The sequence below is a fragment of the Marmota flaviventris genome, chromosome 7 (genome assembly GCF_047511675.1).
Source record: "Marmota flaviventris isolate mMarFla1 chromosome 7, mMarFla1.hap1, whole genome shotgun sequence".
In the NCBI taxonomy this organism is placed as follows: domain Eukaryota; kingdom Metazoa; phylum Chordata; class Mammalia; order Rodentia; family Sciuridae; genus Marmota; species Marmota flaviventris.
The window spans coordinates 31,090,004-31,114,137 of record NC_092504.1 but is presented as its reverse complement, the minus strand read 5'-3'; the positions used below and the strand labels follow the sequence as shown (position 1 = coordinate 31,114,137).

Sequence of the window (24,134 nt, the reverse complement as noted above, 5' to 3'; positions counted from 1 at the left end):
GCAAGGGAGACATCACAAGAGAACGGCCAGGCAGCAAGGACACCCTTCCCTACTCTCACCTTGGCTTCCCACAGTTCCCAAGGTCAATATGCAGATTAAATTCTAATGATGACCCAGACTCATAAACTTAGAGGTTTAGCATTTGCTATAACTCTGACCTTCATAGTGTAGAAGTTAAAGCCACAAATAACATCGTTTTTTTTTTTTTTTTAAATTGTTTGCCAGGCATGGTGGCACAGTTTTGTAATCCAGTGCCTTGGGAGTCTGAGAGGATTGGATTGAAAGTTCAAAGCCAGCCTCAGAAACTTAGCTAGAGGCTGTAAACAACTTAGCAAGACCCTGCTTCAAAAATAAAAAAAATTTAAAAAAATTTTTAAAAGGCCGAGGATGTGGCTTAGTGGTTAAGTACTCTTGGGTTCAATACCCAGTACCCCCCCAAAAAAAAAAAAGTTGCTTATGCATCACTCAATGCTGTCTATTCTGGGTTTGTTGCCAACTTTTCTGTTACTTCTGTTCTCTTAAAAATAACTTTTTAAAGGTTAAATAGAATCAAAGGTCAGCACACCTATGTTTGTTTATTTCTGAGGCATTTTCATTTTAAGATGAATTGCCTACAAAAAAACCTTAGCTTGATTCTTTAGTTTTAGAGATTGCTGGTGTTTCAGAAGAAAATATTTAATTACCTATTTTGTGATCCAGTAATTTCAGTTATAAAACATTTCAGTGGATGAATTATCCACAGGAAAAAAAAAACAATATGTTTTGATCCTTTGTTTTTTAAAAAATATTTTTTAGTTATAGATGGACCCAATACCTTTATTTTATTTATTTATTTATTTTTATGAGTTGATGAGGATTGAACCCAGTGCCTCACATGTGCAAGGCAAGCACTCTACCACTGAGCTACAACCCCAGCCCTGATCCTTTGTTTTTAACCCTTGCTGTTGGATCTTGAAAAACACAAACTGCATAGTGAATATTTGGAACTTGTAATTGACCATCATTCAGCTAATAATTTAATAACTATAGACAGAATGTTAAAGGTATTAATAAAATTGGATTAGCAATATAAGAAAATAATTAAAGATTCCTGAAATACCTGAGGGCATACTTAATTTTCTCAAGATTTGCTAAGTCAAAGATAAAACACCAAGGCCAGCAAGTGGATTATAGTGTGTCTGTGGGATCTGAATCCACCATATTCTCAGAGCAGTCAGGCTGTGGCCTGGGACATAGGGCCCCTAGACTACTCTCCTGTTATCCAAGCATCTAGACATCACCAGAGATACCAGGTATAGAACACATAAGCCCAGACAGGACAAAGGCCCCATGGAGATGCTAAGAGAAAAATATTTTTCAGGTGCCCAAGAATAACAACCAGCCTGAGGTCAGATTAGTAGGGAGCAGGGTCATGTATGCGAATGAGTGTGTGTGTGGGGGGGGGGAGGGGGCGCACATGTGCAGATTTGGAAAAACTACTACCACAAAGAAAGCTCACCAACCAATAAAGTTTGATATGGACACAAGAATTAATAAATGAACCAAAGCACTGTTCTAAAATTAACACGGAAAAAGAATAGGCATTAACATAACACAATTATTGCAATCAAATCAAATTAAAGTGGAAAAAAATAGAAGTGGTTTAGTTGCTTTGAAAAGAAATTGTTCAAGAAATTACTTACTTAATGGTGTTATATCAAGTACTTGCTTGATACATTTCATAAATTCAGTAAAATTATGATTAGAATGTTTGTATTCATAAATAAGAGTCAGAATGTTTGGGGGAATCTAAACAGGATCCAAATGAGGAGTAGATTGTTCATGGATCACTTAGTGAAACCTGGGAGATGGGAACAATGAAGGATCCCTCTGAGGACTGTTGCCTGACCTGTATCTTTATGCTTCATTTCTATTCTAAGATGAAGGATTTTATTTCACTGGTATTACTATAATGAAAGTTCTTATTTTTTAAATGGGCAGAAAATATGGAATCTGAAACAATAATCATGGTGTTATAAGGTCTAATATTAATGAGTTCCATTGTACTGCACATATACAACGTAGTAAAGTAGAACCAAATATTTGCACGCATCTTTAGTTTATCACTACATTTTGCACTATCTACTGTGTTCCAGACTACTGTTTCCTGACCAACAGAATCCAGCACGACACCTGACACTTGGGAGGGATCAATAATTGTTTCATATGTAAGTGAATGGATGATGTCCATACAGTCTGGGCATGACTGAAATTCAGTTTTATTTTTAGAAACTATATTGTAGGTTTTGTATTTACTCTCACACATTGTTAAACGTGGGAAGACAGGATCCAATTTACATGAGGACAAGATTCCTTTGCTTCTTTAGGTCATTTATTTGTCTTTCCTGTTTAGAAGATTATTTAAAATTGCTTATTAGAGAACCGTTGTCTAAATGGAAAGTGACTCTAAATGAAGAAGTCTCAGATCAAGGCCTCTTTTTTCTAAAGACTCACTCAGAAGGAAGTGAGTACGAGGTGAACTGTACTAACTCAAGGGACCACAGAGATGAAACTTGAAGGAGGAAGCAACACACCATCAATGTATCGCATGGAGCACGCTGGTGTCATGTGAATAGATATGACAAAAACAGCTCTCCTTAAATTGTTTGTGGCAATAGTGATCACGTTCATTTTAATTTTGCCAGAACACTTCAAGACACCAAAAGGTGAGTGTATAATTGTACTTTAGCTCTTCTTTCTTAATTTGAAAAATTGTCAGTTAATGGTCACAAAAAAAAAGATCCTTTCTGACACATGCTTCATGGGCTGTGTCTGAAAAACTAGTAAAACAAAAGGAAATTGTAATTTTAGTTGACTGTTATATAACACAGTAAATTCTTAGTACTTAGCTCTTGTAGCATATATACAAATAAAAGGAAACACTTCATAAAAATGAAATGTAACATTTAAAATCTGTAGTCTAGATTTCAAACTTTGAGTTTATAATAATTTTCTCACATGATTTCACTCTTTGAAAGTTTCCTTCAAAACAGTTTTAAGCATGCTTTTATATTCTGAACCTATTTAATAGAGAGAGCAACATTTATTATGCTAACATGCTTGAATTCCGTCCATTACAACAATTTTGTGCAAATAATTTACTGCTGCTTTTGGAAAAATAAGAGTATTTAGATATAATGAGATTGGTGCAAATTTAAATAGGAGTGTGTGTGTGTGTATTTGTGACTAGAGAAAAATGGAATAAATTAATTCTGTAAAAACTTCAGAGAACTCTTACATGATCACTGAAACTTTAGAAAAATAGATGTAAATGTGAACCATGTTAGTAAAAGATTTAAAGACATAGTAATGTAAATGTTTAGAAGTAATTGTGCTCTCTAGCACTTAGTAGGAAAAAAGTGAAAAAAATTTACTGTACTCTATCATTAAATAGAAATCATATGAATTTATTTAAATCAGTGAAAAACTTATATTTGATGATTTGCAGCAATGAATATTTATTGTTGCATATGTGTGATGCTAAGTCATCTGATAAAAATGTTTTTGCTAATTATATTTGATGCCATATTGCAATGATTATTTAATGTTGCATATTAAATGATGCTAAGTAGCCGAATAAAAAATATTTTTGCTAAATAAACACTATGACTGCAATTTTGCAAGCGATTGAATTCTTAAAATTTCTTTTTGTTTGCCGCCATGATGTTGTTCAAATTAAGCAATCAGGGCATATATTTTTAATGCTTGATTTCCCTGGGTGAAAATGTGTTACACAGAGAATAGTTAGAGCAAAGAAAATCTATTTTTAAGCTATTGTAGGCTGAGAGTAAACTCATTCAATAGTTATATAAGGTAGATACATATCACCTCCTAGCAATCAGGTTGGATTTAATGAAAACCAGGAAATTAGCTCAAAAAAGATATAATGCCCTATTTGCTAACTATTGGTTAGTGTTTTATGAGAACTAGTGACTCCAAGAGCCTGCTAATACTCCTCTGTTTTTAGATAGATGCACAGTTTTTTTAGTTCTTTCTGAGTGTGACACTTGGCCTTCTGGGACAGTGGCAACATAGAGACGTCAAGTGCAGCTCAGAAATTCACAGGGAGGAGCCCCTGAAGGCCTTAGTAGTCCCTTGTTTTGTGGGTAGAAGAAAAGAGCTTTTATAAAATTCACCTTAGCCAAACTTCTCTGGCCTAACAGTAATGTGTCAGTAGTTCATCTTGACAATAATTAGCTATCTTTTATTGGGATGTTTCTCTTAATTTCCTCAGCTCCAATGCTGCTCTCCCAAACTGAAAATAATAGTTTCTTCAAATGCTTTGGGGTGATGGAATTATTTGAGAAATTTGTTTCAAAGGATCCCTATTTGGGACCAACAAACAAGAATGTTTGAACACCACTGTTTTTTTCTGATGCACTTTGGTGGTAGAAGGAATTTTGCAGAGTCACTATAAAAAAAGAGTTGATTATTGGGTAATATGTTTTGCCCATGCAATAGTGTAATAATAATAATAATAATGCTTTATTTTTTTTAAGGTTATGGATCATCAGGCGCATGTTCATATAGCCTCATTTAATGTAGTCCTATGTTGATTAAGGAGATTTAAATATAATTGTTTGCATTTTTAAATTTTTTTTGTGTGTGTGGGGTGTACCAGGGATTGAACTCAGAGGCACTTGACCACTGAGACACATCCCCAGCCCTGTTTTGTATTTTATTTAGAGACAGGGTCTCACTGAGTTGCTTAGCACCTTGATTTTGCTGAGGCTGGCTTTGAACTTGTGATCCTCCTGTCTCAGTCTCCTGAGCCACTGGGATTACAGGCACATGCCACCACCCGGCACTAAATTAATTTTAATCACAATATCAGTTGGCCTATAAAATGAATTGAATTGTCAACCAATGTCTTTCACAAATAAAGTATTTGGCAAAATTATTTCAATAATAAGCTAAGAGTGTTCTAGAAGTAGGAAAATTAACCTTGACATTCTCCTGTCTAGTCCTACTTTGCCAGTTACTTGTTTCGCTTTTCCTCCTTCATGTAAAATGTTTTATTTGCTTTAATTTCTAAAATAAATAACATAAGATGATTTTTACTTATAAATTATTCACTGATACCCTGTCTTTAATATGTCAAATGAATTTAAAAGGAATCTTAATGAGGAGTAATGTATTCATGAAGTTTAATAGATTTGATTTCAAAATAATAAATCCTCTGCAGTCCTAAGTTAAAAATAGAGCACCATGTTTGATCATTTTTCATCAAGAATGTATCTGAGTCTTCGAATCATTAGTAGGAATATTCAATTATCATAATTATGCAGTGTATGCTATTTAAGAAGGGGAATTTCTTAAACATTGAGTCTTTTAATAAGTTTGCATTGGGTATGCACTGGCAAGATAATCTCTTTTACAGCAGTATTTTTAACTTTTCCATTAATTTAAAAGGCAGCTAAGATACCACAGTTAATGTAATAGTTTAACACACTTAGATTTCATGGAGATAATGAAATACAGATGGGAATGGATATATTTTGCAATTATAGAAAACATAGAGCTCCCAAATAAAACTTCACCAATATGATTTTATTGGACTTAGTGCTTAAGAGACTTGGTTAACATCTATATAAACCCCAAGGCTCTTTCATTTATTTATTCTTTCACTTATCACAATACTGGCTACCTGTGTTAGGAACGTGGGGTTGCAAAAATGAAAGGTAAGTCTTCCTTCGAGAAGTTTCAGCCAGAGGGAAGACTGGCAGGCAATTAGAGACAGTCCTAAAATTAGAGTCAATACTGATTGGGCTGTAAAAACAGCATTATGGAAACATAAACGCAGCTTTCAGGCTTGTCTTGGGGAGGTTATTCATTTCTATTTCCTTTGGCCAAGGAAAATAACAACTGGCACAATTCCAATGATCACCTAATAGTCCTCCTTACCTGCTTACAGAAGCAAAGATTATTGTTGATTTTTAAGTAAAATATTCTAGTATCAATATCTCAAAAATTCCTAAAACCAGAAATGGTTGGGAATTATACAAATATACTCCCAGTGATTTGTGGTAATGCAGGACAAGAATAGCACAGATGAAAACACCTCAAATCTAATTTTATCTAGCTGTTTTGACTTCTTCACTTACTTTTAAGAGCCAAAACTCATAAACCGTGTTTACTAGCTTTCATATTCCCTTCCATCTCACACTTTCTGATGGAATTGATACATAATGAACAGTAAAACTGAAGAAAACCATGGATAAAGGAAGTTTACTTACAAATTATAGGATAAACCCTGAAGCATAGGGAATATATTCACATTATTTATGTGCATATTATAAAGACCAGTGTTTCAAGGGTTACTACAATTAATTTCCTTAGTGTGTTATTCTTGATCTCAAAATGGGCACTGTATTTTCATTGTATTTGGTTCATAAAAATTGTTATCCCCGCTAAGGTTTGAAGGTTTGAAATAACTACTTTGTGTGTGTGTGTGTGTGTGTGTGTGTGTGTGTGTGTGTGAGAGAGAGAGAGAGAGAGAGAGAGAGAGAGAGAGAGAGAGAGAGAAGGGGAGTCTCACTATGTAGCCTGGGCTGATCTTGAACTCTTGGACTCCAGTGATCTTCTTCACACCTCACTCAGCCTCTCCAATGCCGGAACCGTGGGTGTGTTCCCATGCCCTGCTCACAATTTTAAAAAATTTCCATGTACTATATACCACGCCAAACACTTGCAAATAGTAACTCACTTTAACTCATTAAATATTTGAACTCAGGGGTACCTTAGGATGTGTGAAGCTCTGGGTTCAATCCCCAGCATGCTTGCTCGCTCTCTCTCTCTCTCTCTCTCTCTCTCACCCACACACACACACACACAAAAAAAAACATATTAACTTGCTCATGGCAAAGCATCCTTCTCAAGAGAATATTCTGAAAACTTCAGGAAGAAGAAATAAAACTGGATGGATAAATTTACTCCATCATGAGACTTCACTTACTGAAATTTCTGATTTGTTGCAGTTTCAAAACGACTACTAGTGGATATGCTGTGATTATGTCTATATCGTAGACAATATGTCCTGGCAAAAAGTGTAATGAAACATGACGGTTTTTATTGTTTCTCAAGAACTGGTCTTATTGACTAACCTATAGGTTGCAATACCAACAACTCCGGAATATTTTCTAACTGCTTGTCTTCCTGTTTTGGAGGGCAAAACTCTCTTAATATATCTTTTTTTTTTTTTAATGGAAAAGATGACTTTCTGTAAAACATGAATGTGGTGACATATCTTTCCCTTACACCTTTCTATTTCTTTTATTGTCTATATTTTATCACCTGTGTAACTTATTAGTTTATTATGTGTTTTTAAACTGCATCTCCACTCTTAAAAAAAAAAAAAAATATATATATATATATATATATATATATATATATATATATAGTTGTAGGTGGACACAGTACCTTTATTTTATTTTTATGTGATGCTAAGGATCAAACCCAGTGCCTCATGAATGCTAGGCGCGTGCTCTAACATTGAGCCAAAACCCCAGCCCCTATTATGTATTTTTTCATCATCTGACTTCTCCAAAATAGAATAGAAACGACATGAAAATGAGGCATTTATGTATGTATGTATGTATGTTATATATATGTATGTATGTATGTTTACTGATGTATTTTAAGCAGTTAAGACAGTGCCCATCATATTAGGGGACACTCAATGATTATATCTGTTGTCTGAGAAAATTTTCTGAGTCATATTATTGAGGAAATTTTTAAAAACCCATCATTGTTGAAGAAAACATTTCTTTTCCGATCCTCACAACATCTTGTGATTTAGGTCCACCAGGTGTTATCCTCATTTTATCTTTTTGAAAGATAAAATATCATCACAATCTTAGAATTCTCAGGTTGTGCAGTCTGTGAAATTTATTTGAGACCATTTTACTTGAAAGATGGGTGTCTCTTTGCTCAGAGTCATTTTCTTTGTTTATGGGTAATTTCATTATGTACATTTTATTTGTCTTGTTTTGTCAAGTAAAATCAGCTGCCTGTTCTTATGTCCAAAACCTTATGTCTTTCAAATACTACTACAATAAATTAAAAGTAATGCAAAGCTTTGCCCTTGTCCCCAGCAAACATTTTTAGTGGTCTTCCCCAAATGTCCTGTGAATCCCTCCATATCCTCTCTAGACTCCATGGCTTCTGATCTGGTTAATATCAAGGATATATCACTCATACACAGCACGATATATATATGTATATGATATATACATATATATCATATAGAAAGCTTTCTCAGTGTTACCAGAGAGGCTTCAACTGTTGGTTCCCAAATGGAAATACAATCTGAGTTTTTCCTATTGAAATTGACAGTTTTTGAGTTTATGCCAGTTGTTACAGGCAGACTTTTGAACAAGGGAAAACAACCTGTGTAACCAAGGCAGCCAAACATAAGGTGGCTCCTATCCTCACAGCTGATATTTTAGAATTGCTGAATTATACTACAGAATATCCAATAATGATGAAAGATCTTTAGAAACAATTGACTATGTGTTTATTACACTGTAACTTTTAAACTGATACATAATATTTGAACAAATTCACAAGGAAAAAAATTATGGGGTATCATGTGATATTTTGATACTGTATACATTATGTAATGTTTAGATCAGGGTAAACATCTATCTTCTCAAACATTGATCATTTCTTTATGATTACAACATTCAATTCCTTTCTTTTCTTTTGAAATATATAGTACATTATTGTTATCTTATAGTCACCCTTAAGTGCAGTAGAACCTGACTTCTTTCTCCCAACTATAACAACAGTACCTGCTGATTGACTTATTTTTTTTAGAAGAAAGAACACAATATGGACCTTTATTTATTTATATGTGGTGCTCAGAATCAAACCCAGTGCCTCACACATGCTAAGCAAGTACTCTGCCACTGAACCCAGATTATTTTTTTAAATATTTTTAGTTGTAGATGGACACAATACCTTTATTTTTTATGTGATGCAGAGGGTTGAACCCAGTGCCTCATGCTTGCTAGGCAAGGGCTTTACCACTGAGCTATACCCTCAGCCTGACTATATTTTTAAAAAGCATGATTTACATATAATAAAATGGAAAGACCTTAAGTGTTCAGAGTCATGGATTTTGACATTTGTATTTATGGAACTACTACTCCATATAAGATACAGCTTTTCATTAACTCTACAAAGATTCTACTTGCCCTTTCCTGTTAAATAGCCCCTTAGCCCCCAAGGCTACATTCTATCTTATGCCACCATAAGTTTTGTTCCATCTTAAATTTCACATAAATGAACTTGTCAGATAGTATCCATTTTTGATCTGTCTTCTTTAGTATAATGTTTCTGATATTTGTCTTTTTACTGAGTACACCCCTCGTTTCTTCCATTTTATTGCTGAGTAATTTATTATATAAATAGGCCGTATTTATTCATTCATCCACTGAGTTATTTCCAGTTATTAGCTACTATAAATACATTATGATAATGTACTATAAAAACATCATTGTATATGTTATTTGTATGAACCTATGTTTTCATTTTTATTGGTTAGCCAGTGGAATAGCTAGCTGCCTTAGGTAGATTGGATTGCTATAAAAATACTGTATATTGGTTGCTTATTAAAAATAGAAATTTATTTTATACAGTTCTGGAGGGTGGAAGTTCAAGATCAGGGTGTCAGCATGGTTGCCTTCTGGTAAGAATCCTGTTCTAGGGCTGAAGACTGCCACTTCTGCATTCTCATAGGGCAAAGAGAGAAAGACAGAGCGAGAGCGAGAGCTAGAGAAAGAGAAAGAGAGAGAGAGAGAGAGAGAGAGAGAGAGAGAGAGAGAGACATAAAGTACTAGCTAGCTCTCTGGCCTCTTAGAAGGGCAGTAGTCCTGCTCTTTTGGGCACCACCCTCATGACCTAATTATCTTCTTTTTTTTTGACCTAATTATCTTCTACAAGCTCCACCTCCAAACACCATCAGATTTGGATTAGGGTTTCAACATATGAATTGGCGTGGGTGGGAGGGGGGTGAGGGGACAGAAGCATTCAGTCATTCAGACACAAGCATTGGATATATTTAATTTTATAAGGTGCTGCCAAATGTTTTTGCAAAGTGATTGTTTTTAGTGGCCAAAATTTTACCTCTAAATTTTCATTGAATATACTGAAGTTCTCCTTAGAATATACTTAGAATATTCTATGAATATACTTAGAATATATATAGTCTGAAATAATCTGTGTTCCTTTAAAAATTCCCCCCAAACTAGTTAACAGATGAGTAGCATAGGTGTTGAGAAGATAAGACTTGGCCTAGGGTAGTTTCTTTTTTTTCCCCAGTACTGGGGATTGAACCCAGGATTGCTTTACTATGAGCTACATCCTTACCCCTTTTTATTTTTTTATTTTGAGACAGAGTTTTGCTAAATTACCCAGGCTGGTCTCCATCTCAGGATCTTCCTGCCTTAGCTTCCCCAATAGCTGGAACTATAGGTGTGTGCCACTGTGCCCAGTTGACCTAGGGTAGTTTCTGAAGCTCCTGCTGTCTATCAAAGAATGGAAAAAATGTCTGACTCTGAGAAAATTTGTCTCCATTTTGGCTAAGGATGGAGTAAGGAGAAAGCCTACCTTGAGATGTTTTTAATAAATTGGATATTGAAGGTCATTACCCTGTGAGCTGTTCAAAGTCTAACCTAAGCATTTAATTAATTTCATAATCAATTAATTTAATTGGGACCAATAGTGCCATTAGACACCCAGCAAAGGAAAATCGATAATCCTTTCTGGGGGAGATGTCTTCAAATCAGGCCTTAAATAATTTCCCAAATAAATTCCAAGAAAATTGAGATATTGATTCAAAAATCATAAAACACATAAAGACTCAACAGACAAGAGTCAACAGAAACAACAAATAGCAGAATCAGATTTTTGAAGAATTAAGATATTGGAATTATGAGATATGCCACATAAAATAAATATTTCATTTATTTTGGTTAATAAAAGTGGTATCAAAAAACATGAATAAGAGCAGAAAAATGTAAACAGAGCCTTATCTCTCTCCTTTGATGTTGTCAAAGGAGACATATTTCAGTCTGGATGGATAAGTTCTGGAGTTCTCTTTTATAGCATGTTGACTACAGTTAATAATAATATATCATATTCTTTTTTTTTTTCTTTTTTTAAATTTTAATATTTATTTATTTATTTTAGTTTTCGGTGGACACAACATCTTTGTTGGTATGTGGTGCTTGAGGATCGAACCCAGGCCGCACGCATGCCAGGCGAGCGCGCTACCGCTTGAGCCACATCCCCAGCCCTCATATTCTTAAAAATTGCTAAGAGTAAATGTTCTCACTACCAAAAAATGATTAATAAGATGAATATGTTATTAGCTTAATTTAATCATTTCGCAATGTATATATGTGTCAAAACACTATGTTGTATACTGTAAATAGATATAATTTTTACTTGTCAATTAGACCTTAATAAATCTGGGGGGAAAGGGTCTCAAAATCTATAAAGTTTAAAAAGAATCTGTAAAGTTTAAAATAAGTTGCAAGGTACTATGGGAAAATAGCAGCCATCTGTACATATAGATAACGTTAATGGAAAGAACAGAGCTGATTTTTTTCCCCAGCTCTAAAAAAAGAAAAAAAAATGTGAGGAAAATCAGTACCCTGCCTAAAAAAACATTATATGAGTAAGGAATAAGACTTAAAAGTAACCAGGAAGAGGGCTGGGGTTGTGGCTCAGTGGTATTGCATTTGCCTAGCATGTGTGAGGCACTGGGTTTGATTCTCAGCACCACAAACAAATAAATAAAATAAAGGTTCATCAACAACTAAAAAAAATTTTTTTTAAAAAAAGTAACCAGGAAGATTTGAAAAAGAATCAACTAGAACTTCTAATTGTGAATACATAATAACATATTAACAATGAAAGGAAAGGGATAAACAAGTTATACACCACTGAACAATTAGTTAAGGAACTGAAATATAGATCTGAAGAAATTACCTAGAACCCAGAAAAAAGAGTCAAAGAAATAAAAAATATGAAACAGGTTAAGAGCCATAGAGAACAAAGGAAGCTAACCAAAGCTGAAATAGGAGAGAAGACAAAGTATAGAGAAAAGGCAATATTTGAAGAGATAATATTAAAAATTGTATAGAATCAATGAAAGACATAAATCTTCAGATTCAGAAAACCAAACATTTTCCAAGCAGAATGAACAAAAGAAATTCTGAAAAACATGAACATAGAGAGATCTTAAAACCACCAGAGATAGAGTCAGGTTGTCTTTAAAGGAACAATGGTTAGAACGACAGCTCACATCTTAAAAGCAACAATGAACATCAGAAGGCAAAGGAATAATGTCTGCAAGTGTAGAGGCAAAATTGTCAATCTGGAATTGGTGAGATGCACATTTTAAAATGAACAAAAACTGAGAAGGTTTACAAGTAGCAGACCCTCAGCAGAGGAACTTTTAAAGAATTAACTCTGGGAGAAAAAAAATGTAACCTCAGAAGGAAAACCAGAGATGCAAGAAAAAATTGGTGGGGGATGGGAACTGTAAGAATTATGAGCAGACAACCACAAACTCAGTGGCTTAAAACAACACAAGTTTCCTATCTTATAGACCTGTAGGTTTGAAGTCCAGCAAAGGCATCACTTTTGCTACAATCAGGGTGTCAGTAGGGCTGTATTCCTTTTGGACGCTCTGGAAGAGAATCCATTTCCTGGCTGTTTTTCAGCTTCTGGAAGCTGCCTGAATCCCTCAGCTCACCCTCAGAACCAACATGGTCTGCTGAGTCTTCACACTCTGACACTGATTCTTCTGCTACCCTCTTCCTCATCTGTCATTTCACTGGGTCCATTCAGGTAATCCAGGAGAATTTCTCTATTTTAGGATCAGTTGATCAGCAATCTTAATTCCATCATCTGTCTTAATTCCCCTTTTGCCATGTTATTCAACATATCCACAGGTTCCAGGAACTAGGAGATGGGCATCTTTGAGAGTCCATTATTCTCCCTGTCAAAACAGAGTAATCAAAAAATGGGAAAAGGTACAAGTAACTAATGTTAGTAATAAAAATGGGATATAGATACAGACATAGCAGAAATAAAAATGTAATAGAATGTTATTAATAATTTATGTCAACAAATATAAAACACAGTCATATATTTCTAGAGAAATACAACTTACCAAAACTTATTTGGGGAGAAATGCAAAGCCCAGGAGTTACACAACAATTAAAGGAACTGAGTCAGTGGCTTAGTCTCTGAAAGAAATGCAAAGTTTGGAAGATTTTACCTGCAGCTCCACTGAACTTTGAAGAAACAGACCAAATATAATTTTATATAAACCTTTTCAAAACAGCAAAGAGGGGGGCTATTTTCCAATTTATTTTTTAAGGTTAGTATATCTTGGTATTTGAACTTAACAAAAATGGTATAAAAGAGAAAAATTTACAAACCCATCTCACTTATAAACATAGACACAAAACCTTAAGAATCCAGATGCAGCAATGTAGAAGAATAATCAAATTAGATTTGTTCCTGGAGTTCAATATTTAGTTAGCATTAGAAAATCTAATGATGTAATTTACTACGCTTACAGATTAAAGAACAAAGACCATATAATCATTTTAGAAGTTGTTAAGATAGTATATATTTGTATGCCCTCATAATTAAAATTCTTAGCAAGCCAGGAATAGAATAAAAACTTCATAAATGGATAAGATATATCTAAAAATGGCTATAGGAAATATCATGGATAAAGCATTATGGGTATTTGTTTTCAAATCAGAAGCAAGAAAAGATATATACTAACATTATTTCTATTCAACATTGCATTGGAGGTCCTAGTCAGTGCAATAAAACAAGTAAAAAAAAATACAACAAAAGAAATATAAGAATTGGAAAATAGGAAATACCACTTCAGGATATGTCTCCAATGACCTTCTTTCTCCCACCAGGCCCCTGATCTACAGTCTCCACTACCTCCCTGTAGTCCATTCAGGTGTCAGTGGGTTACTCCATGATGCTATCAGAGACCTCCTGATCCAATCACTTCCCCAAAGTCCCACCTCTGAACATTGCTGCCCTGGAGGCCACGCCTTCAAAATGTGAGATTTTTTGGAAAAGGGTGCACATTCTAGATCCAAACCAAAACACCTACCTCACACTGTACACAATTCCCAGTAGATGAAGAACTTACATGTAAAAGGCCGAACTTCACAACTTTTAGAAGAACATGTAGGTGAAGTTGTTTTAACCTTAAGGGAAAAAGACTTCTTAAATAAGACACAAAGTATAAATTATAAAGAAAATTGTTGATAAGTTCACTACATTAAAATTAAGACCTTCCTTTAACTTAACGATCATAATAAAGAAGATGAACTAGACAAGGTACAAACTGTGAGGTAATATGCTGATAAAAATTTAAGGAATCCTTCAAAATTTTAAACTTCTAAACAAACAATAATAAAATAGAATTGCATCATGGTTTAGAAGTATATTTCCTGGTTCCTCTATTTTTCTGCTCCATCATTTTTCTTTTTAGTATTAGAAGTTTGTTGCTGAGTGATATTTCTTTATATAGATATGTCAGGACTTATACAGCCACTAGTTGTGGGAAATTTAGATTGTTTCTAGTTCTTGGTTATTATAAATTTAAACAGCTGTCATAAAAATTCATGTATATGTAAAATAGGAGCATTTTAATGTATGGATATATGTTTTTATTTCTCTTGTGTAAATTCCTGGGAGCGGAATTTGGGGACTGCATGGTAAATATATGTCTAACTTATAATGGAAATAAAAACCTGTTTCATTTCCAAAGTAGTTGTGCTATTTTACATCCTCACCAGCAGTGTATAGGAGTTACAGTTCATAACAGTATTATTCATAACAGCAAAAAGTGGAAATAAACTTTCACTGTCTGAAGGGTGAAGAAATAAATTGTGGTACATTCATTCATAAGAATACCACAAATAAATAACTATAGCTGTATGCATAAACATTACTAAAATATATTAAGTGCAAAAAAAGAGAGAACAAATCACAAGAGAGTATATACAGTATATTCCATATATATTTATTTCTAAATATGCAATACTATAGGGGTGAGGAGGGATAAGGTCCTGAAAATATGTTGGTAATATACTATTTTTGATCTAGGTGACAAGTACATGGCCTTTGTTCATTTTCATTATTCTTTAACTAGCACAATACATTTTTCTTTGTATATGTGTGTATGTGTATGTATGTGTGTGTGTGTGTGTGAAAATTTTATAATGAAAGATAGAAAAGAAAATTAAGATTGTTGGTATGTTTTTATTCTTACTATTTGCTTTACTTTAAAAAGAGAAAATAATTAACTTGGGCGTTTGTCCTATGTTGTCATGTGTTTTCCTAATTCTATTTAGTATTCGGTATACCTCCTCTGAGAGGTTGCTGTCTTAGCAGTGAAGTAATTCTGGAAAGCATTTCTGTCTCAGAGAGAGAATTTAGATGTCTGCCTGCCAGCAATATTAATGGCAGTAGTTAAATTCATAAATCCTTGTTTATGGAGATGAGAATATAGCCCACCTGATAACAAAAATGATTGGGTAGAATTATTTATTTCTTAAAAATATATGAGAGAAGGATGTATCCTCTGTTTATTTCTTTTCCAATTGAATTATTTAAAACTGAGGTTTAAAATCATCACAAAATGACCTGATAGCCAAATATAAAGAATATATCATCAATTCCAGAAAGCTCAGTTGGTCAATTATTGGATAAGATGACCACAATATTGACAGTAAAAATGTCTGTATCTCTCTTCTAGGTCATATCATAGCAATATAAATTCAAGAAATTGAAAATTTCATATGATGAAAGTGACAGTGAAGAAAATGGAAAAGTGGCAAGAAATAAGTTTTTTAAATGTATTTTAGTAATATCTAAAAAGCTGTAAATTATAGAGTTCCATCAGATAGCACATTTCCATCTCCTTCCTTTGACATTACTACCAAAGGCAATATTTTTGTTGCGATTACAAATTTGATTGTGAACATATTAGACACAATAAAATTGTATATTTGAATAGAATTTCATCCCCCTTGAAAAAATCCTTATGGCACTCCAAGTATGAAAAAAAATTTTCCTTTTCTTTTTTCTTTCTTTCTTTCCTTTTTTTTTTTTTGGTACTGGAGTGTTTCTACCACTGAGCTATATCCCCAGTCCTTTTTATCTTTTATTTTGAGACAGAGTCTCATTAAGTTGCCCAGACTGACCTTAAACTTACATCTTCCTGCCTCACCCTTCTGAATAGCTGGGATTACATGTGTACCACTGCACCTGGTTTCAAGAATGAATTTTTTAAAAAAAAATTTATTTTTTTAGTTGTAGTTGGACACAAAGGTATTGTACCTTTTTAAAATTTATTTTTATGTGGTGCTGAGGATCGAACCCAGGGCCTCACACATGCTAGGCTAGCGCTCTACCACTGAGCCACAACCCCAGCCCCTCAAGTATGAATTTTTTTATAGCTGGAAATTATGTGAATTATTAGAAAAACAATTTCAAATATAGAGGGCTAGGACACGAGTATTTATTAAATAATAATAAAATTACTAATAACTAAGCACCTGTGGAATTACTATTAAAGTACAATAAAAACTCTACAATATTTTTCTTTTTCTTTTTGTGGTGCTGGGAATTGAAACCAGGCCCCGGAGCAAGCACTCCCCCACTGAGCTGCAGCCTCATATCTTTTTCCATTTTGAGACAGTCTAAATAAGTTCCCTGGGCTGGCTTCAAACTTGTGATACGCTTTCCTCAGTCTCTTGAGTAGCAAATGCCTCTGTGCCTGGCTCAAACTCCACAAATTCAAAATATGCCTTAATATCAATAACTAGTTTGATTTTTAAGTTTGAACCAATATGTTTAATTAGAATTAGTCATTTTTAAAAATGAAGTGATTCTTTTATTGTGTTCCATGTAATTTTTTAAAAAATATATTTTTTTAGTTGTTGATGGACCTTTATTTTTTCTATCTATCTATCTATCTATCTATCTATCTATCTATCTATCTATCTATCATGCTGAGAATTGAACCCAGTGCTTCACACCACATTGTTTAGAAATCTTAAAAATAGCTGGGTGTGGTGGTGCACACCTATAATCCCAGCAGCTCGGGAGGCTGAGGCAGGAGGATCTTGAGTTCAAATCCAGCCTCAGAAACTTAGCAAGGCCCTAAGCAATTCAGTGAGACTCTGTCTCTAATAAAATATAAAAAAGGGGTGGGGATATTGCTCAGTGGTTAAGCGTCCCTGGGTTCAATTCCTGGTGACAAAAAAGAAATCTTAAATATATGGTTTGTTCCCTGTGGTTATATAAGAGATGGTAAAGAGTCACATAATGGTGAATTGGCCTTGTCTGTTATTTTCTCATGCTAACAAATGACTGTCAGAGTGGGAATTTCTGAAAGATAGGCTACTTATTCCTTACTTGATCATTACTACTAACTGGGAATTCTCAATTTTTACATAGTGAGCTTTGATTATTTGTATGAATTAAATCAGGTATCCTATCCTAAATGAAGAATGAATTTTTAACTTTTCTCTCAGATAAGTAGAATCATATATTATTTGAATGCCCAAACTTCAAAATTTCATAGGAAAGAAAATATTTCTGTTTTCTTTTACAGGAAGAACATTGGAGCTTTCCTGTCTGGAAGAGTGTTTGCAGCCTAATTCCACCTATTCGCTGTCCTCCTTAAATTTTTCTTTTGTGACTTTTCTGCAACCAGTAAGGGAAACTCAGACTATGATGGGAATCTTTCTAAATTCCTCTACTTTCCAAAACTTCACGAAGATTTGCCAAGACATCACAAGTGAATTTAAAATATGCTCCTCATGTTTGGTTTGTGAATCCAAAGGAAACATGGATTCCATTTCTCAGGAACAAACATCAAAAGGTAAACGCAGAGGGGCTGGGAATTTGCTCTGTGCTAGAAAAACTGCCTTGTATGCATGAGGCTCTGAGCTCAATCCCCAGTAAGGGGGAGACGAGTAAATACAGAATGGCAGTGAGAATAAAATTCATCAAGTATAAATAGACTTATCCTGCTGAGAAAAGTATTAATAATAGATCCCATTTTAAAATCCAGTGACAGGGGAACACTCGGTGGTGTGGCTCTTGATGAGTGACTTGTAGGGTTTTTTGATATTATTCACTTTTGGTTGACTTATTGAAAACAAAATGTCTGTTCTTAAAATACATCAAAATACCACTGTAGTTCACATACATTTGATGCTTAAAAACAAACAAACATTAAGTTATTCAGCTTGCTGTCTTCCAAGGCAGCACATGATTAAACAATAATTCTAGGTAAACCTGAAATTTCTCATAGTAAAAGCTAATTTTGTTTCTCCAAGGAGTCGTTGAACACTTGGTGCATTTGTCCGTGCTCCTGCCTAACACTTCCGGTCAGTAGGAGTTGTCTCTGGAGGGCAGGGCCTTGCCCTTGTTCACCACCAGACCTCTAGCTTTGAGCTCAATGCCTGACCTAATGTATAGTGGGCCCTCAACAAACATTTGCTGAATGAAACAATGAACAAAGTAGAGAATAACTACGCATTACCTGCAGTACCTAATTGAACCTTGCATTTATTATGAGATCAATCTATATTATTTAGGTACAATGCATCAAACTGGGTAATTGAGAAATTAATTTATTCAAAGTCAAAATATGCTGATGACTTCGAGCCCAAGCATCAGAATTATTGCTTACAGCTTTTCAGCAAGTTTGCCTCCTGCGTCACTAGATACTGACTTTTTTCTATTCTTTGAGAACAGAGACAAGATTTCTTTGCATCGACTGTAGACAAAGTTCTTGCTCAAATAGTATGTAACCATTCCAAGGTTCCCTGCTGAATCTGTCTGAAAGCAAATTGAGGAAATTCCTCTATGATGATAGAGGTCCAGGAAGTGTTTTAAGGGCTGGTGGCTCACAGATGTTGCTTTTCTTCCTCCCTAACACATGAGAACAATGCCTTGGCAAGGTGTCCCAGCTGTCTTTGCTGCAAAACAAACTACTCCAAACTCAGTGGCTAAAAACAACAGCAATCATGTTATTATATCTTCTCTCTTTCTCTTCCTTCCCCTTCCTTTTTCTTACCTGCCTTCCTTCTTTCTTTTGTGGGTCAAGAATTCCAAGGGGGCCTAGCTGGTCATTTCTGGCTGTTGGAGTTAGATGGAGAGTGTAGCTAAAACAGAGCCAGAACAGGTAGAGGTTGGTAGGCATCTCTCTCTTCTTGGGGTCTCAGAGTTTTTCTCTATGTGACCTTTTCTTATTATTGTTGTGATGAGAACACATAACATTTCTAAACACACAATGTCTTTATAACCACTGAACAGGAACTCTGCGTTTCCCCTCTGCTCTTGCCCCTGATGACCACCACTCTACTCCCTGATCCTAATAGTTTGAGTACTTAGATTTCTCAGATAAGGGGATTCATATGGAATTTGTGCTGCCACTGACTTATTTCATTCACTCAGCATGATGTCTTCCATGTTGTCACAAATAATAGGAATTCTTTTTCTCCTAAGGCTACAAAACACTTGTGTGTGCATGCCATTTTATCTATTTATCTTTCAAGGAACAAATAGGTTGCTTCTATATCTTTGGTATTGTGGACAATGCTGCCATGAATACGGAAGTGTGGGTATCTTTTTGAGATCCTGAATGGATGCTTTTGAAAATCCTAGGCACTGGGATTGCTGAGTCATATGGTAATTCTATATTTAATATTTTGAGAAACTTACATACAGTTTTTCATAGTGACAGGACCAATGTACATTCCCACCAGCATTATACAAGGGCTCCAATTTCTGTACCTTCTTGATAGTACTTGTTATCTTTTGATTTTTGATGATATTCTTATTGACAGATGTGAGGTGATATCTTGTTGTGGTATTGATTTGCATTTCTCTGATGATTAGTGATAACGGAACACTTTCTCAAATACCCATTGGCCATCTGTGTATCTTCTTGGGAGAAATGTCCATTCAATTCTTCTATTATTTTTTAAAATCAGGTTTTTTTTTCTATTATAGCTATAAGAGTTCCCTATATATTTTTGGTATTAACCTTCTATCAGGTGTATGGTTTGCAGATGTTTTCTCTCATTCTGTGGGCTGCTTTTTCACTCTGTTCATTGATTCCTCTCTTGTCTTTCTGCTTGGGCTCTTTGGGGGCTCCTCACAGCAGGGTGGCCTTCAGTTGTTGGACTCATACATAGTGACTCAAAGCTCCAGTGTTGGTGTTCCAAAGAACAATGTGGAGATGGTTTCACTTTCTAGCTTAGTCAAACAATGACATTTCCTCTGCATTGGATAAACTGTAAACAAGTTACAAGCTCTCCCAGTTCAAATGGGGGAAGAAATGAAATTTCTACTAATTTGTGGAGGAGGGGCAAAGTTTTAGGATAACATGTGAGTTATGGATTGAATTGTCTCCCCCAAATTTTATATGTGGAGTTCTAACCCCCAATGTTTCATAATGTGAAATCACTGTAGATGTAACTTTGTTAAGATTAAGTCAACTGTATGGGCCCTAATCTAATTGTGATGTCCTTCTAAAAAGGAGAAATTGGACAAGGAGAAATGCACACAGGGCGATGTTAAGATCAAGCCAGAGGGACTGGGGATGTAGCTCAGAGTGCTTTCCTTGCATGTATAAGGCCCTGGGTTCAATCCCCAGCACCACCACTGAAAAAACAAAACAAAACAAAACAAAAACCAAGTTCCTCCTCACAACCCCAAGAAGGAGCCCACCCTGCCCATACCTTGATCTTACACTTGTATTCTCAAGAACTGAGATGTTTGCAATGCTTTGTTACAGCATCATTAGAAAGCATGATGTGGGAAATACTGTGTCCATTCTGGAAAATACCATTTGTTCCACAAGTCTTCAGGGAATGCCTATATCTTCTATGAGATGCTCTAAGCCTACTTCAATCCTACCCCTGAATGGTTTTCACTATCTTAAAAAATGCAATCACTTTAAATATTATTGTCAGGGGCTGGGGATGTGGCTCAAGCGATAACACGCTTGCCTGGCATGTGCGGGGCGCTGGGTTCTATCCTCAGCACCACATAAAAATAAAATAACGATGTTGTGTCCACCGAAAACTACAAAATAAATAAAAAAAATTATTATTGTCAGTGTAGGTAACTTCTTTCTATTTTCTTATGTAGGAAGGTGATTTTGTTTTGCATTGTGTTTTCCTACTTTGTATGACTATTTTCAAATAATGATTTCTTAATCTCTTTCTAGTTCTTATCATGAGAGGATCAATGGAAATGAAAGAAAATGATTTTTATTCACCTTGTCAACATTTTAACTTCACTGCGACTCCTATAGTTGACTACATGGGGGAATATAACACTACCTGCCATCTAAAAAACCACACTAGAAAATCAATAAGAGTGGAAGAAGATCCAATCAAGGAAAAGTCTACAAATCACACTTGTAGAATTATGGACTATCCTAACAATTGTATTCACATTTCTTTGCACCTAGAAATGGACATAAAAAGTAAGGTTTTTTTTTTTTTCTTTTGGAGGGGGGAGTATTGCTCTGTGTGTGTGTGTGTGTGTGTGTGTGTGAGAGAGAGAGAGAGAGAGAGAGAGAGAGAGACGTTATTGATTGAACCTTGCACACATTGGGCAAAATTACTCTACTACTGATCTACACCCCAGCCCTATTGTATGTTTATAGTAATTTTTTTCTCTACAGATGTTACCTGTCCCACGAAGATCACCTGGTATATTTTAATTCTATTAGTTTTTATATTTTTTATCATCCTCATTATCTTCAAAATAGTTAAAGGCCACAGGAGAATACAGATGTGGCAGGGTAAGTATTGAGAAATAATTGTATTTTTTAGAGTAATATGTGTAGTGTCAAAGAACTAATCTTGTCAATGGATTTAACTTTCTTTCTGATTCAATTTACCATTTATTGTGTAGCTATTGTGTCTAAGCGGTGATTCTAGATAATCCAAGGTTTACAAGCATAAGGAAGCCATAACATCAACACTCATACATCTTTCTCATACGGGGCAATGAACAGGAGGGCAAGAAAGACTAGGCAAATAGGGAGGAGTTGATGGAACTGGAGATTGAGCAAGGCTTAGGGGAAGTGAGAACAGAGACAGGCAGAGGAACAGGGAGTGGTGACAAAGAATTTCAGACTTAAAGAACTTGAACAGAGCAGCTGTAGGTGAAAAATATGGTCCAGAATCAATCTTTAACAAACTTGGAGTATCAGCAGATTTTTGGGTGGGACAGAGCTAAAATGAAATCAGGACAGTAGAGATAATGTTAAAAATATTTAACAATTAGTGTGACACCCATCTTTCAAAATGGGTTAACTACTGGTGTATATCCAGGCATATACTGGCTAAATATCAGGCCTGATGGACAGTTTATTATATGACTGGTTGGTTTCTTAAAGATAATAAAATGTTATTACCATGAGAATAGGCTTTAGGGAGCAGAAGGACTGATATTAGAATCCTGGTTCTACTACATACTAGCTAAGTGACTTTAAGCATGTTATCATATCCAAGCGTGCCTTTCCTCTTTTGTCAAATGAGGACATTTCACCATTACCGGACAGTGCTGGGGTAAGAGCTGAAATAAATAGATTACTTAAGAAGCTGAACACAGGATCTGGTGCATAGCTAGTTCTTAGAAAATGATGGTAACTTTGTGATGGTTGCTTATTTCTAAGACCTATATGTTCTTTACTGGGCAAAGCTGTATTAGTCATTTCCATAGGGTAGCAAGTGGTTGCCTCTAGGTTTGAGGAAGGGTTCTACTAGTTCTTTTGACTACATATTTGTTACAGATATTTTTAAGATTGGTCTCATATCAAGTCTTGTCTCTGATACCTTTGTAAAAATGACCATTAAAGCAGTAGTTAGTAATATCATCAATACTATATATTCAATTTATTTTATATTATTATTATTATTATTTTGGTACTAGGGATTGAACCCAGGGGCACATTACCACTGAGTTCCATCCCCAGTCCTTTTAATTTTTGTTTTGTTATATGCAAGCATATAATGAAAAATGTCATACCAATTATGGCATTAAATATAATTAAATATTAAACATACTTTTGGAATTTTGTACATCATCCATGTACAGAGTAACAAATAATAAAATATTTTGAATGTAAGAGCTGGTGCTTTTCATTAGAGGATGTGACATAATGGTGTTCATGGTGGCAGAGAAGTCACTGGTTTGAGAAAGAACCCAGTTGTATTTGCTAGTGGAACTTAGTAGGAAAAGTTCCGGTGTCTGGTTACCCCAGGCCTTGTTGGGAAAGGCCCTTTCTCCTTGGTAATCCATTAAATCAGCATAGGGAATACATCTGAAGAATGTGTTTCTCATCTAAATATTTAATTTCTTTTCCCGGAATAGGTCATAAATACAAAGGTACATCTGTTCTTCTAAGAGGAAGCGATTCTGAGAAACAGAGAGCATTGAACGTGCGGGTTATTTCAGGTGAGCTCCGTGACATCAACACAAAAGCTCAGGAAATTCCAACACTGCACCCTCTCACCAAGCAAGTTCAAGATCTGAGCTCATTTAAATAGCCTTCAATTGGGAATAAAGGAGTGGAGCTGTGGGCAAATGAAATTCAGCTTAATATGTCTTATTATCAGGGGACAGTTAGGATCAAAACACGTCCTTAAATAATGGAAAGTTTGCTTAATTGGCAAGCAGAAACTCATGTGAGTAGGCAGAGGAGAGAACGCAGTAAGGAATAAGCCCTGATTTATTTTTAAATGAGACAAGATACCATTATTCCTCAGAATTGCAAGAAGTAATTGCAGAGTGGGCATGGCTTTTTGCTGGAGCCTTCACTTCACAGAGGGTGTCATTGTGTAGAGAGAACTTCTAATAGTCCCAATTAAAAAGCCCCCTGTCCTCTCCTGAGAAACAGAAATGGAATAAGGGGATCCTAATTAGAGCAGCTAAGGGGCTGTTAGCACAGATGCTGTGGTTCTTTCTCCTTCTAATTGTGGAAGCTCCTTTTGAATTCA

The 24,134-nt window shown here is 35.0% G+C and overlaps 1 protein-coding gene across 3 annotated transcripts in view; it reads left to right on the top strand.

Annotated features, from left to right (window-relative positions):
• Positions 1-2,530: 2,530 nt before the first annotated feature.
• Tmem156 (transmembrane protein 156) overlaps positions 2,531-24,134 on the top strand; it is a 36,091-nt gene continuing 14,487 nt past the window's right edge. Inside the window, exons 1-5 of one of the 3 annotated variants that reach the window (XM_027938726.3) lie at positions 2,531-2,705; positions 17,717-17,986; positions 21,350-21,610; positions 21,812-21,931; positions 23,509-23,592. In XM_027938726.3, coding sequence (XP_027794527.1) covers positions 2,618-2,705; positions 17,717-17,986; positions 21,350-21,610; positions 21,812-21,931; positions 23,509-23,592 — 823 coding nt within the window. In that variant the 5' untranslated portion in view covers positions 2,531-2,617. The remainder of the gene's footprint in view (positions 2,706-17,716; positions 17,987-21,349; positions 21,611-21,811; positions 21,932-23,508; positions 23,593-24,134) is intronic. The other 2 variants (XM_071614215.1, XM_027938721.3) reach the window with 2 other exon arrangements.